At 37.4% G+C, this 15,997-nt stretch overlaps 1 protein-coding gene and 1 pseudogene across 2 annotated transcripts; both read right to left on the reverse strand.

The window, feature by feature from the left end:
- Positions 1–811: 811 nt before the first annotated feature.
- On the reverse strand, positions 812–5,265 carry LOC114288255 (uncharacterized). 2 transcript variants are annotated; one of them, XM_028231736.2, is made up of 5 exons: positions 4,970–5,265; positions 2,791–2,850; positions 2,546–2,629; positions 2,255–2,427; positions 812–1,147 (listed from the first exon to the last, which is right to left on the reverse strand). In XM_028231736.2, exons 1-5 carry the CDS (start codon positions 4,989–4,991, stop codon positions 1,049–1,051), a joined length of 438 nt encoding a protein of 145 aa, XP_028087537.1. In that variant the 5' UTR covers positions 4,992–5,265; the 3' UTR covers positions 812–1,048. The 2 variants fall into 2 exon arrangements, with proteins under 2 accessions (XP_028087537.1, XP_028087538.1); XM_028231737.2 differs by having other exon boundaries at positions 4,973–5,251.
- Positions 5,266–11,089: 5,824 nt separating this feature from the next.
- Positions 11,090–13,691, reverse strand: LOC114288270 (filament-like plant protein 4; annotated as a pseudogene).
- Between the last annotated feature and the right edge of the window lie 2,306 nt (positions 13,692–15,997).

The raw sequence follows: 15,997 nt of genomic DNA on the forward strand, positions 1-15,997 counted from the left end.
AATTTACATAACTTACTAATATATGAGACAAACACAATAATTACGGGTCAAGTAAGCCCACATCCATTGATGAAGCCTAAGTGCTATACTAGTTCTACTACACTTTTTTATGTTTAGGCCAAGTTTGGCATAACCTAAATAATACAAAAAGTTAAAAAGTTACTATCCTATTTAAGTCACATCATCTTATTTAAATCACATCACCTCTCTAACACATCACATCAAACCCAACCCAAATCCAACCCATATAAACTAATAAGTCAAAAAGTGCACTTTTTTAAAACATCCCAAACCAACCCTTAATTTAAACCATATATTTCACCAAAATTAATATTAACTTAAAAACAAGCTATCCATACTCCTCATATATACTTGAAACACAAGGCTTGGCGTAGATACACCCCGCCCGCCCAAGCTTGCAAAGAATATTACCTATATATCAAAATATCGATACATTTTGTCTTAAACCTCACCTCAAAACAAGCCTCACTACAAGCCCTCAATATGTATACACTAGTATGATTATTAATACAAAGCCGTAAGCATCACTTGAGTAAAATTTTGAAATAATCACATAATAGTATGGCAGGCTTAAGTACAACCGAACTCACAATAAAAGCTTTTAAACGTCTAATTTGGTAACCTGAGAAGTAATCACCTGTAAAGCATGCACCTTAAATACATATACTCCACCCCATCAGAGAAGCATTAAAATGAGTAGTAGGGATGAAAAAATGGCCAATCCATATTGGTGAATCCTCAAAATCAGAATAAAGCAAACAGCAACTATGTAATTGCCAAAGGCTCAAACTTACCTTATTAATAGCTCAGATGCAGCATCCATTCAAAACAGATGAAATATGTCCATACAACGCGAACGTTCCAATATCTTTATTCAAGATAAAGTACTCAAAACACCATGTCCAGCAAGATGTCAATAATGATAACAGAAGGGGATTCTTTCATCATAATCAATTATCATTCCACCAGAAATAAGAAGGATAAAAAAAATGTAGTTCTAATGCATAGGAAAACAAAGGCAATGAAATTATGCACCCATCATAGAACCAGAGTTCCTCCTGCATTCGGTCAACATATCCATATAGAACTGACACTTGCTGATATCATTCCCATAGCCATTCAGGCACTGCACAAAAACAGAAAACAGGAACAACATTTAGAAGGGTTTTTTTTTCTCATTTTACAGAATGTTGTAATTACACAAAGTTCCACATTTACAATAAAATGTCATTCAGGGAACCCCGAAGCTACTTAGAACTAGGCCAAGTTTGGGAAGACTAAAAAAGTGTACTTTTTATCTTTTTGAACTAAAAAATTGAGGTTGAAAATATGGATGTTTGGGTTAATTTTTTGACTTTTTATTGAAAAATGTGTAATAAAAAATTGTAAAAATTGATTTGTAGAGAAAAATTTGAATTGGGAGTTGTGCAGCCGTAATTGTTGACTTTTGGTGAATAGTGTTAACTTTTTAACTTTTTGAGTAACTTTTTGACTTTTTGGCTTTTTTGGAAGTACCCAAACTTGGCCTAAACATAATAGGATGAAAGAAAACAGAGTCAGCAAAATTCCCTTTCAGTTGGCAAATCAAAGACACTAGTTACACAGCAAAAAAAAGCTAGAGATAAATTGAACATGCCATTCTACTACAAAACCATGAGATCTTATATTGCTTCCCCAGGTAATCTTAGTGAACAGACAAACATAACACAACACATCTGAGAAGAAATGTTGCACATTAGAGGTAACACCCACACAATTTAAAAAATAAAAAAATAAAATAAAATAAAATTCAAACATTTGTGATAAAAATGGAAGTTATGATTTCTTACACTTCCCCCCCCCCCCCCCCTCCTTTTTTTCCCACTCCTTTTGGTATTGTACACATGATTCTCTTCTCTAGATTTGATTCAAGCTTGGATACCATCTCTCATGGAGTGAGGTATAACAATCTCTTTCTTCTTATATATTAGTTTATTTGCTCCATTTTGTGCTTATAACAAACATGTTCTATTCCCAGTTTTTCATCCCTAAACTGACCACTATTCCCTTGCCGCCCAGCCCTAGAATATAAAAAAACTAGGCTGTCCTGTGTGAACAACTATATAGCTCTACCCTTTTACTTCCCTAACAACAAGAGTAATTTTATCACACTTTTCAACTACATTACATTTTCATTTTCATTGTTATAAATTTATTTCAGACATAAAATTTTGCAAATACGTATTTCACATACATCTTGGAATGCCTTGGAATGCACATTACAAGCATCAGAGCCCATGCTGTTCGTGGTAGATGCTGGAGCAGCAGCTGCTTCAGAGGCAACAGTTTCATGTTGAATGGTGCGAGGACCCATCACAGCATCAACAGCCCTGTGTGCCACAGCACTGCCAGTACCAAAAGCCATGCCTGCAACAAGAGAGAACAAGACAGAGACTCAAAACTTATGACCAGACTTTGTTATGTGACTGAATAAACGCGTATCGTCATAACAACCAATTGCACATGTAAATTGATATCCACATACCTTGAGCTATTGTTGAACCAAGGCTTCCAAGCATGGATCCACCACTGCTGCCTTGAACGGGAGCTGGAGGAGGAGCACGACTTGCTGCACAGCAATGGAAAGACCCAGTAAGATCAAATGAAAATATAAATTTAATTGAACACAAATTCTGAATACACAGTAAACAAAAAATCAGTAAGAAGTTAACAAAAATAAAGTTCATGCTCAAGGATTAAATGATATCTAATAATGTATAGCATTGGCACCTGACTGAGGGGGGTTACGCACTGGTGCAGCGCGAGGAGCTGGACGGGGTGCTGATCTTCCTGCAATAGATATTCATCACAGTCAAAGGATTAGCAATACGAAGTTGCAGCATATACAATTGATTATGTAACAATGTGAAGCCCATTACAAGTAAAATGAAATGTGCAACCATATGAATTAATGTCTCGCATGGGTGGTCCACTTATAATGAAAAATTCAACTGGCCTATAAGTATATATACAGTTAAAGAGAGAGATAGTGTGTGTGTGTGTGTGTGTGTGTGTGTGTGTGTGTGTTAGGTCTCTTTTATAGAGACACTGTCCCTCCTAATTTCAGCTTCATGCAATCTCGTAGAATGTGTCGTATAGTTTCTGCTTCTGAACTTCACACCGTAGTTTACCTGGAGTTTGAGTACCCCGCATCCTGACACAAACATATGACTAAAAACTACTAGAATTGTTAAGGCATCATGTAAATACTCTTCACCCAACTCTATGGACCATGGGCATTCAATCTTCCATACAAAATAGTCACATGCAAATGCCCTTTAATACAGACCCAAGACCAATTTTGAATGCCAAAATCAATCCCCAGTAACAAACTTCAGGTAAAATTTGATGCAATACCCAAAAAAGTTTAATTTCAATACACATCAAAACCTATTCCAATTCCAATGTATATAACAAAAGTTAACAAAATGAATTCAACATACAAACGAGCAAAACCGAACAACCAAATTTAACACCTCTAAGTACTATTATGGTCTGGTCTGTTGCAAGTCAATAAGTCAGATCAGTGCCTATAAATTAGGGGTGGGCAATGGTTTATCCGAACCTCTCAAACCGCCCAACCCGCATATAAATGGACGGTTTCGTAAACATAATGCGGGCGGATGCGGTTTGAAATATGACAAATTTGTGGGTTGCGGGTGGGTTGCGGGTTAAACCCGCAACCCGCAAAAATCACCCGCACTTTAATTATTATTATTATTATTTTTTATATACTAACTTTGTAACTTTAACAGGAGCACCATTATGTTCTCTATGACACTAGGATATTTATTTTTAAGTATTTCTCAACTTTCTTAATGCCGTAAAATTATCAAGTGCTAAACTTGGTTTCTTATATGATTTTCATTGGTGACTCATCCACTTTTTTCTGATAAAATGTTTCTTCTGGTGGTCGATGGAGCTTCTAGTTTGATTATTGATTACTTAACTGGCAATTCCAATTGAGTACAACCTTTAATGCATTGATATACATTTTTTTCATGGCAAAAATACTAATGTAGGGTCTCTTTGTTTTGGCTACTTTCATTTAATGCATTGATATTCAATTTTTATTTGTAAACTCATTAGAAAATTGTTATCAAATGATCAAAAATATAAAAAATGAATCGGATGCCTAAATTCAATGGAAAAAAAAAAACTCAAAAATTAATTTTTAAAGAAAAAAGTGTAAACCGCAAACCGCCCGCACATCTGCAAACCCTATCCGCACAAACCGCAAACCGCACTGCGGGCGATTGCGGGTTGACTTTTTTTCCAAACCGCATAAATGCGAACGGGTCAAAACCGAACCGCAAACCGCACAAAACCGATCCGCAAACACCCCCTACTATAAATGACTAAACCCTGATAACATGAATAATTTTAAACTATTACAATTCCCGCAAAAAGGATTTGAACTTATTTAATTTATCTGAGCATATAACTCAGAAAAAGCTCGTGTAGCCTACCTCAATCAATTAGAACAGAGTCACAAGGGTTTGGTTTGATTTGGTTTATTCCAGAGTATGCAACAAAATAAAAATAATTCTCCGTTTTGACTGCTATGGGTAAATGAAATAAAACCATATAAATAATCTCAAATCAGTTTCATTTCTCAATAAATCTCACAATTTTTTTTCCCGTCACTTTTCACCATTTCCTACCTAATTTCTAAACCAAACATGAATAATACTTGTTTTTCTCATCATTTCTCATCAAATCACTCAATCCAAACGGTCTGTCAGATATTCTGAAACTCTATATTTGAAAGATTTCATTTTTTTTTTTTTAATATTTATCTTCCTCTGTTAAAACCCTAGAAACCAGTATAGAAACAGAAACCAAATAGGTCCGCAAGTTTAACGAATCGAAGGCAACGAAAAACAAGAAATAGAGATCGAAAACTCACCACCTGAGCTTCGGCGAGCCATGATTTCCAATATAGAGACGGCGAACCCTAGAGAGATAATGTAGAGAGAGAAAATGAAGTTGAAGTTGGGCACAATTCGTAACCTAACCGAATCACTGCAGAAGCACTTATATAGATGTAGGAGAGTTTATCAGGTGCGGTCCATTATGCGTGGAGACTAGGAAAAAGTCAAAGAGTTTCGTAATGCGCAAGTTTTGACTGCGTTTGATTATTATTGTTTGTGTGACCTATCACTATCAGCATTTTTTAGCGCACCTGAATGTCATTAGGCTTGAGCATATCAGATTCTGACTCCGTAGTATTTCTAGATAATTCCGATCAGGAATATGCTAACAGCATCTCCAATAGTTTTTTTTTTTTTTTTCATAAAGTCTGAGTAAAAAAAAGATTATTTTTTCAATTTGATATTAGCTGCTTCAATAGTTGTCATCAAAGGCAGGGGTCGACCAGCGGGTCAACAGGCCGGTCGACCGGTAAAACAAACAAAATATGGGCTTGTTTGGTTTGTTTTTGGGAGAGTTGTTTTTGAAAAAAAATTTGGGGAGAGAGTTTAGAAATTTTTTTAGTTTGTTTGGTTGTATATTTTGGGAGAGTTGTTTTTTTGGGAGTTTTGGATGATTTGATATTTTTGGAAAATTTGAGTAGATATGTGTGAGAGAAAAAGTGATTGAGAAGGAGAAAGAAGAGAGAAAAAGTGATTGATTGATGTGTAAGAAAGAGAAAGTGATTTTGAAATTTTTTTGAGAAAAACTCAAACCAAACAATTTTTAAAATTTTTTTTTCTAAAACTCATCTCCCAAATACAAACCAAACATACTCTCTATATATATATATATATATATTTTTGAACTTGTTTGAACCTACCTATTTGAACTGTTTGAACCTTTTTCCGGTTGACCGGTTGGTTGACCGGTGGGCTCACTTGCAACGTTAGTGAATTGGTAAAGGCTCACGCAGATTCTCAGTTTGATGAAAAATTTGCTCCGTTCTCAGTTTGATATCAGTTTGGTGAAACCATTGAAGTAAAAAAAGTGATTTTTTTCATCAAATTCAATTTTGATATTGAATCTAATGCAACGTTGGAGATGGTCTAAATAGAATGCTTGATAATAAACAATAAAACAATAATAATAATCAGCTTATTTTGTTTGGTTTTCACGATTTAATTTTCAAAAAATTAAATTTTTTTTATTTTTCGTATTTCTTATTGAATGTTTTTAATATTTTATGTAATTTTTAAAATTTTCATATACATCTAAATGCACTTAAAAAAATATAATATTTATAAAAAAAATCACTAAATATAAAAAATATAAAAAAAATGAAAATTCATATTTTCATATTCTTGTATATTTATTGATTCTTTAAAATATTTTTTTACAATATTTTATTTTATAAATAGAACTAAGTAAGATGCATCTAAAAAAATACTTAAAGTTTTAAACGTATTCACTAAAAACAAAAACAAAAAAAAACAAAAAACAAAAAACAAAAAAAATAATTTTCAAAAAATTAAATTCATAAAATTAATACCAAATACAGTGAATACTTCCTGTGTGAGTCAATTTCTAATCACACTACCAAACATGTACTCAGCTGGTAAACACTAGCAGAATAGATTGTGCCCGAACGACTTGTAACAGAAAGAAAAGATTCCGGCAGTGGTTTGTCCACCCGGGGGCACTCCGACGATCAACTCAGTTATCTCTCAAAGATAGCAAAAGTGTTTAACTCACTATTCAAAATATAAAAAGTGTACCTTAGACACATGAGGGTGCCTCTCTTTTATAGCCAACACTGTCCCAATCCCAATAAAAGCCTAGCTTCAATGGACTTAAGATTACTGCTTATCTTGGACTCCTAGTAGGATTAGGATAAACTCTCTAAGAGTCTTATCTTTACCCAAACTGAAGTCTTCTCTCATTTTAGGACTCTTTTCCTTTATTCGCTTATCTCGGATTCTGGTATTCTCGCAGATAACATTGGCCTAGCCGAGATTACCTTGGCATCATGTCCAGAACACGCGGCACCTCGGCCACGCGTTGTCATTCATAAATCTTGTCCCCACAACTGCCCTCTAGGTTCTATTACCTCGACATACTGAGGTGATGGAACCTATATCATTTCTTCCACTTAGTGCACCGGCTAAACTCGCTTCGACCTTCACTATCGAGGTCATCACTTGTCGACTCAATGTGACCACGAATAATCTGTTTTCAACAATACTTTAGAACCATTAGCCAAGTTCGTTCAATTTTCTCAGCCGAGATCATCCTCATACCGAGGTCCTGCTTCATTAAATCAAGAACTCTAAGAGTTTCTTCATGCGTATGAGCTGTCACGTACAATAACCCAACCGTTTTTGCCACGCGTCTTTTCCCTGCTAGACCGTACCTGATACACGCCATCAAGTCGCATTACTCGTGCGTGCGCCGTCTGACAAGCACGTCGCCCTAAGCACATTGATTGTAATTTTGCCGCCATTCCATGGTTTTGATCAAAATCTCTTCTCTCTCTCCGTCTTTTCACTTTTGCATCCTCGTTCCCAAGCTCCCAGCTTTTCCTCTCTCTAACTTTCTCTCCCAAATCTGCCATTGTTGCTCTTATGAAGTTTTCTGCAACCACCTTCAATCTCCCATTCCGACGAGGCTTTTGCTGCACTTCTTTGCTCACTTTCACAGTCCGACACCGGCGTATTTTACACCGGCCTCATTTTCTTCGGTAAGTCATTGTTCCTTCCTTCGTTTCAATTTCTTGTTTCACATTTTATTGCCTATGCTTATTAGTCACATTTGAACATGTTCATATGCTCCCATTCCTGTCTGTGCTTCAAATTTCACCTTTTGTATACTCAAAACATACTCTGTTTCACCCGTTTCTGGGTATACACATATATCCACATACTTTGCTTATTTTTCCACTGTTCTTGGCCTTGCACCCTTGCACACACTCTGTCACAGTGTTCTTGATAGAGCATCACCATTCTTGATTTCTGAATCTTTGTTTTTGTTTCGTTTTTCTGTGTTTTCTCCGGATTCTTGCCTTCAATCCTTTGCTTACATAGACTTAGGTTTGAGATTTGTCGTAGAACGCACAAACTTTAGGAAAAACTGAAACAAACTTCACTTTAGATCCCAAAAAATCTTTACCCCAACATTCGTTTAGGTTTTGCTGAGGTCATCTAAACCTTCATAGAACACTTCTTTTCCAAATCATACACCCTCCCCTTAAGCCGACATCATGGGTATGTGGAGGCATAGGGTAGACACCCTAACTAAGTTAGACTACTTCAGGCATGAGTTTGACATCCCGGTCAACGTTCACCTGAGGTTGGCCGGGAAGGACGTCCCTCCGTAGGCATCTATCCTTCCATAGCTGAAGGTCGTCCTAGTTGTAATACCCATTTCGGTCCATTTTCTTTGGTACGTCGCCTTCCTGGCCGACGTCCTTTCCTCCGTGAGTCTTATCACGAGTCTCTTCATTGCAGTTGTCTTCTTCGACGTCATGGTCAACAGGTTTCCCACTCCCAGTAGGAGTGTCATCCCCAATCTTCTCTTTCCGTTCGTTGTTGGCCATCTATTCTCCTTTCTTTTCCACAGACGGCGCCAAATTGTGTGGGTAAATTTCTGACCACACGGCCAGCTTAGTATTCAACTGGAGAGCACTGGCGGAATAGATGGCGCCTGAATGACCTGCAACAGAAAGAAGAGATTCCGGCGGTGGTTCGTCCACCCAGGGACACTCCGATGATCAAGTCAGTTATCTCTCAAAGATAGAAAAAGTGCTCAACTCACTATTCAGAGCATAAAAAGCGTACCTTAGACCTATGGGGGTGTCTCTCTTTTATAGCCAACACAATTCTCGTCCCAATAGAAGCCTAACTTCAATGGACTTAGGATTACTGCTAATCTTGGACTCACAGTAGGATTGGGATAAACTCTCTTAGAGTCTTATCTTTATCCAAACTGAAGTCTTCTCTCATTCTAGGACTCTTGTCCCTTATCTGTTTATCCCGGATTCCGATATTTTCGCAGATAACCTCAGCCTAGCCGAGATTACCTTGGCATCATGATCAGGACACGTGGCACCTCGGCTGGTACTTCGGTGACGCCTCAGCCACGTGTTGGTACTCCAAAAATATGTCCCCACAAGTTCTATAATTATAGCTTTGTTAACACAACCTATTAAGATAATACTAATTAGGGTGCCCAAACCAACTTTGAAAGTTTCCCTAATCTAGTGCAATCTCCTACCAAGAGCAAAAAGGTGTTGAGGTATTTCTCTTCTAGATGGAAGTACTAAAATACCTTATTGGGATCAAAAATTGTCTTCACGTTTTCTCATACACTTAAAAAATTCATTCCCAAACACAATAACTTTTCTTAGCTCTTAAAATAATAATAAATAAAAAAAACCATTTAAAATGTTAATTTCAAACAACCACTTAGTTAAAATAGTTAAAATTTACTTATCTATTTTTACAATTATTTTTAATTAATTAATAAATAAATTTATCCATCATTATTTAATCTCATGCATAGCACGGATTGTACACTAGTTTTTACAATGAGAAAATGCACTTTTGTGAATATTTATATATTTATGACCAGTGATGTGTCTTGTATTACACTACCAATCTATGTCATGCTTAAAAAATACATGTTGTTGCTTTAATTTTCATGTCTAGATGTCCTCTTAGATTACATATATAAAATGCAATGTGTTACTTTACAAATAATCAAAACAAATCAAGCTTTAAGACCATATAATAACAAGAACGTAATGCATCTTTACGTGTAACAAGTCTTTGAGGCAAAAGCCAGACAACCAATTATAAAAGTTGGGATGCAAGTTATGAAGTCACGAATTTTAGAAAATGTTGGTCTTGACTTCGTATATGAGGATTAATAATGGGGCATTTATAGACAAGTCTCAGTTTTAAAACTGAAAATATATATATATATATATATATATATTGATAATGTTCTCGATTTCATTAGATAGTTGAATCAAATCAATAAGTAGAAAGACAAAAACGTTTAGTCTCATGCTTTATTTTTTTTTTCCCATTAGTTATTGAAACAATTATCTGAAACATTATTATGCAAAATTGATAATATTCTTAGTTTTAAAATTTGAAAAAAAACTGATAATATTATCATTTTTACTAAATATAACTTATTAATTCAAAATATCTTAGATAGGACCTGAGCTACCATAATATTTATAAATAGGACTTTTAGGTAATTAACTCATTAAATTATCATTCCACAAAGTTTTATATTTCAAGGATTGTGTAGAACTCTCATGGCCACATACACACTACTATTTACAAACAAGAGTGGCAAGGTTGAGTGAAACGAAATGAAAGAGTACGGAACGCAACTACATTTCTTTGAAAAAATAATATAAAAACATTTAGAGACTAAGCAAAACTTTTCATTGTAAAATTTTAAACTCCAATAGCATGCAGAGGCAGATCTAATCATAAATAAATGAATAATATTAGGGATCATGAAAAAAATTATCATAAAATGCATCATAGAAATTTCTCATCCTTTGATTAGAGTGTGGTGTTTTTATTGTAGGTGTAATCTAAAGGTGGAGAATCTTTCATGATCATTTTCATGATCCCTAGCATTACTCTAAATAAATAAACAAAATCCTAAAGCAAAGTATGACTCTCTGTTAAAATATCAGATTCCTACTTTCAACACAGGCTAGGTGAAGTTAGAAGTGAAAGCTTGCGAGCATTTGAACAAGTCCAAAATTGTAAACACAAGGTGGATATAAGTATAAACCCTCACCTGGTTAGTCGTTGCATCAACGTCAGCCACTGTGCAACTCTAATTCTTTTTAAAAAAATAAAAAAATAAAAAGAATCAGAGATAAATCAAAATCTACTTGAGGCATGAGTACATATAAACAAACAAATATATAGACGAATAGAGGCAAGATGTACTTTCTGAAAATCATTGAACTTCTCAGAGGGAGAAACAAGAGACAAGGATCAATGGGTCACATGTAGAGGTTCAATTATCTACATTTTTACTTTTAGTTAACCACATAAAACATATAGAATGGAGCAGGTTTGATATAATAAAACCTGATGCTGGCCTGATATTGATCAAGCCTTAAATTGATTCTGCAGCTATCCTTTTGGACATTGTACCTGAAATACGTATCAGTTTGGGCAGGATGACCAGTATGCGATAAAAAAGCTAGGAACTAAAAATCCTTGAATTTGGCCAAAGCATCCTGATGGTTCCACTTTTCCTCTTTGAGCTTGTTATCTAAATTTTTTGTTTTGGTAGGCAAAAGATTCACTTCAGTTTGCAACTCCTCTGTACGTGTTTCAAGAGACTTGTATGACTCGGCCATACATTTCAGCTGCCAAGCTGTTCAACTTTTGAGCAGATGCCAATTGTGATTTAACTTTTGCCAGAAGCTGCTCTGTTCCCTGTAGCTGAGCCTTGGTGCTTTCCAGATCCAAAGCCATGTTATCTTTTTCTAATTTCAACTGTTCAAACTCCTTAAGCAAGCATTTCCACGTTGTAGCATTTGATTCAAAGGTTGAAATGAAGCTTCCTCCATGATCAGAAGCAGAATCAGAAAAGTGAGCACAACCATTTGAATATCTGTCTCCTAATATGTCCCGAACCACCTTATTTTCAGGTAAAACAACCTTGTCTATGCAATAAGAACAATTGGTTTCTGCTTCATTATTCTTATAGCCCAGGACATTAAAGTGAAGTTCACTGGCTTTAATCAAAACACAAGAAAGGTCAAGAACAAAATCAAGCAAACTTATTTTGCTGTTAATAACCTTATCGAAGGTGGCAGAGAACTTCTGAATTTTTTGGCTCAGTACATCCCCATCAGGAGATGTTCCCTGGACAGCCGTAGCTTCATTCCCCAGAACCAATACAAAGTCATGAATCCAAGATACAACAGCTACCAATTCTTCATTAATAGAACTATCTTTGGACAAAGACATTTCCTTCTCTTCAGTTACTTCAGTCCTCTCTAAACAAGCCTGCCTATCACAAGTGGCATCAGAGCAGTGACTTTCCATGAAAACACAACCCATGGTGTGGTGATGCAGGCTATCCTGTGTTTCCTGCACAACACATCTGATGTCGTCCAAAATCTTTTTCATGTCAGCATCGGTGGACTCAAACAACATAGAGATTCGCATTTGGAATTTCATCAAGGGCAGTGGATCAATATTAGATTGTGGATCTGGTACTGGCAATTCCGCATTAGACTCATGGTTTTCTAACAAATCCAACTCATGCTGTTATTTGGATGGAAATGTGGGTTGATTGTAGTATCTTGGTTTGCCATTTCAGATATCATATTATTTGAAATATCTGAACCAGAGATGGCTCCATTTGAATCATTTGATGCCAATTTCTCTATCTCCAGGAAGACATCCATAAGCTCCAGAGATTGATGTTGTAGCCCAAGAACCAGCACAACTTTTTTCATTGTCATTTCCATCTTCAGACATGGAGGTGAAGCTCGGTGGACTGATAACACTTTGAATGAGGTTTAGTGGGGATCTGAAGACTAGATTTTGATGGACTTTTTTGTTGATTATTAGCATGCAGTTGTGATTCTAAAATTTGAAGCTTGCTGACTGTCTTAGCACAAATATTCCTGGAAGCTTGCAATTCACTAGTACACAATGCCAAAGCTTTTTTCAACATCTTTGTTTCTTTTTCCATTGCCAAAAAACGTTCTGCGAGAAAATCATTCTCTTTATAGAATTTTGGTACACTATCAAGGGAAAAGTCAGGCAATTGGGGTGGGTGTGGACTACGAGGCTTTAGAGGAGACCTCATTACTCGAGTTTCTCTGTAATCCCGGCTGTTAAAATCCACCTACTCTCCACCTACTTCACCCACTTAAACCTACTCCACTAAACCTAACCCACTACACCACTACCACCTCCACTTCACCTACTCCTTACCTACTACACACTCACCCTCTTCTATATATAGGAATCATGAATCATTGTAATATATATCAATATATCAATCAATAATATATCATTTTTAACATGGTATCAGAGCTATAAGATTTAGGTCTATACTCCTTTCTTTCCGGCCGGCAGCCGGCCGGCAACCTTGCCTTCGCTGCCCGCGGGAGTTTTTCAACACATATCACAAACACATACCAGAAACTCTTCTTTCTTTGTTTTCTCATCTTCCTCGTCATCAATTTCCATCCTCGGTGAAGAATACCAGTACTGATACTTTATCACTGAAATACCACACAGGTTGATTATTTTTCACAGCAACCTGCAGTAGTGTGTTTGGAGGACCAGAAGCAACATTCTGGAATAAAACCATCGGCAGAAGAGTCCTCGCTGATGTTCCAGGTAGCAATTGTGGGACCTGTAGTGGTCCAGCAGCAGCAAGACCAAATGTGTTCTTGTTGAACTGGATCATAAACCCATCAAGGGGAATCTGTGAGTTGTTCTCATCACTGTCTTCATGTACCTCTGGATGCACAATCTCCCCCAACAAGCTTTCTCCAAGCTTCTCGCTCGCCGCAATCACTCCGTCAACGAAGCCAAGCGCCACTTCGTCAAAGGAGCTCCGTTTTTAGACAAAGCCAAATCCCGATCCGCCATCGACAACTCCGCCGCGGCTTCCCTCACCAAGTCCGCCGCCGACGAAGCCGACAAAGCCATTTTGAGATCTAGGTTTGGAAATTTATTTTGTTCTTTGGGTCGAAGGAAAGAGAGGCAGAGAGAGATGGGGCAAAAGAATGGAAAGGACATGCAATGGTGACCAATCTCTCCTCTCTCTCTCTACTCAAGGCAAACCCATTCTTCTTTTATTTATTTAATCACACCCGTATCATGTTGTTCACCACTCATTCTCTCTCTCTAATAATCAACCCACATGTTCCCCATTTCTTTTCTTTTCTTTATTTTTCACTTTCAAACCCTTTATTTTTTTTTATTCTCTTTGAATTCCGTAATGCATTCTCAGCCGACATACACCTGCATAAAGAGCCCCTTTTTTTTTTTTTTATTTAATCAACCCCACTCCACTTTCTCTTATTTTAATCTATCTCTATATCTATATATCTATGTTTCTTTTCATCTATTGCACAGACCATTCTTATTAGTATTATTATTATTATTATTTTTATTTTTTTGTTTCTTTTTTTTATTTTTGCACAACCACAAAAAAAAAAACAAAAAAAAAAAACAAAACAAAACAAAAAAATAAATAAAAAACAACCAGGCAGAAGACGAACTTGCACACCACACTCCTTTTATTTATGTCGGGGCTCCCCCCGTTCACCATTTTACATCAAAAAAAAAAAAAAAAAAAACACACACACACAAACAAAACCACCACAGCCACAGTGGGATTTTCCCTTCTCTACTCTGCCGCCGGTCTCTTCTTCTTGCCTCCGTCCTGGGCGGCCCTTGACGGTGTTGCCCCCGTGTTTCCCACTCCACTGGGCACGATCACTCCACCCTGCTCCTCCACTACAGCATATGGCGGACCTCCGAATCGGAACATCACGGTGGCCTTCCGCTTCAGCTCCTTGTTTTCTGTCTTTAGCACACTTATCTCTGCTCGCGCATCCTTATACATGCGTTGGAGCAGAGCCAGCTGGGAGTTTAACTGTTGCACCTCATTTGTCCTGCTCTGCAGCCGGTGCGACAAGTTTGTGACCGCAGTCATGGTTTCCACACATGACTTCAGAGTATACTGATTGGCCTCAATATCAGTTTGCACCGCCATTTTTTGCTCCACCGACCGCATCGGAAAGTTCAACGGAGCAAAACCAGAGGTGTTTGGTTGAGGTTCACTGGCCACCGCACCAGTTATTTCTCTTGTGGGCTCGTTCAGTTCTGGAAAGAGCGTGAGCAGACCACGGGAAGAGGAGGCCATGTTTTGGGTAGCTGGACGGGAAGAAGAGGCCATGTTGCTGAGTGTTTCAGAGACGGGTTGGTTACAGAGTATTACAGAGTTTCTCTCTCAGGCAAGGAAGAGTTTTTCAGAAGATTTTAGCAGGTTTTCTGCCTCAGCCTCCGCATTGATTTATATAGAACATGACGAAGAGGCCGACACGCGCACTGTCGATCACGTGTATCACCGCGTGTCTGGCGCGCCTTTTGATGGCTCGTCTTTTGATGAATTGGGCACGCCTTTTGATGGCACGCCTTTTTGACAAAATTGGGCACACCTTTTGAGGGTGTAACTTTTACAAGGGTCCGACAAGACTCTGTAAACTGTCCCGACATTGATTCCGGTTAGCTCCTTTATGGGTCTGACAAGACTCTGTAAACTGTCCCGACATTGATTCCGGTTAGCTCCTTCATGGGTCCGACAAGATTCTGTAAACTGTCCCGACATGGATTCCGGTTAGTTTCTACAAGGGTCCGACAAGACTCTGTAAACTGTCCCGACATTGATTCCGGTTAGCTCCTTCATGGGTCCGACAAGACTCTGTAAACTGTCCCGACATTGATTCTGGTAAGTTTCTACAATGGTCCAGCAAGACTCCGTAAACTGTCACCACAACTGTCACAACATTGTCTGCTACAACGGTCCGACATGACCCCATAAACTGTCTTCTACATCGGTCTGACACCGCTATCCAGTGTCCTCTACAACGTTATGACACCACCATCCAGTGTCTTCACCAATGGTCTGACACGACCATACAGTGTCTCTTATCCTCTTTTATTTTTATGTATTTTCTTGTTTTGTTACTCTCTCCAAACTCAAGTTGGTTAGTTCCTATCCCCCTTGAGTTTGCGGGGGGCTGTTAAAATCCACCTACTCTCCACCTACTTCACCCACTTAAACCTACTCCACTAAACCTAACCCACTACACCACTACCACCTCCACTTCACCTACTCCTTACCTACTACACACTCACCCTCTTCTATATATAGGAATCATGAATCATTGTAATATATATCAATATATCAATCAATAATATATCATTTTTAACACCGGCCCAAGTTC

The sequence above is a fragment of the Camellia sinensis genome, chromosome 12, assembly GCF_055761805.1.
Source record: "Camellia sinensis isolate YWXY chromosome 12, ASM5576180v1, whole genome shotgun sequence".
In the NCBI taxonomy this organism is placed as follows: domain Eukaryota; kingdom Viridiplantae; phylum Streptophyta; class Magnoliopsida; order Ericales; family Theaceae; genus Camellia; species Camellia sinensis.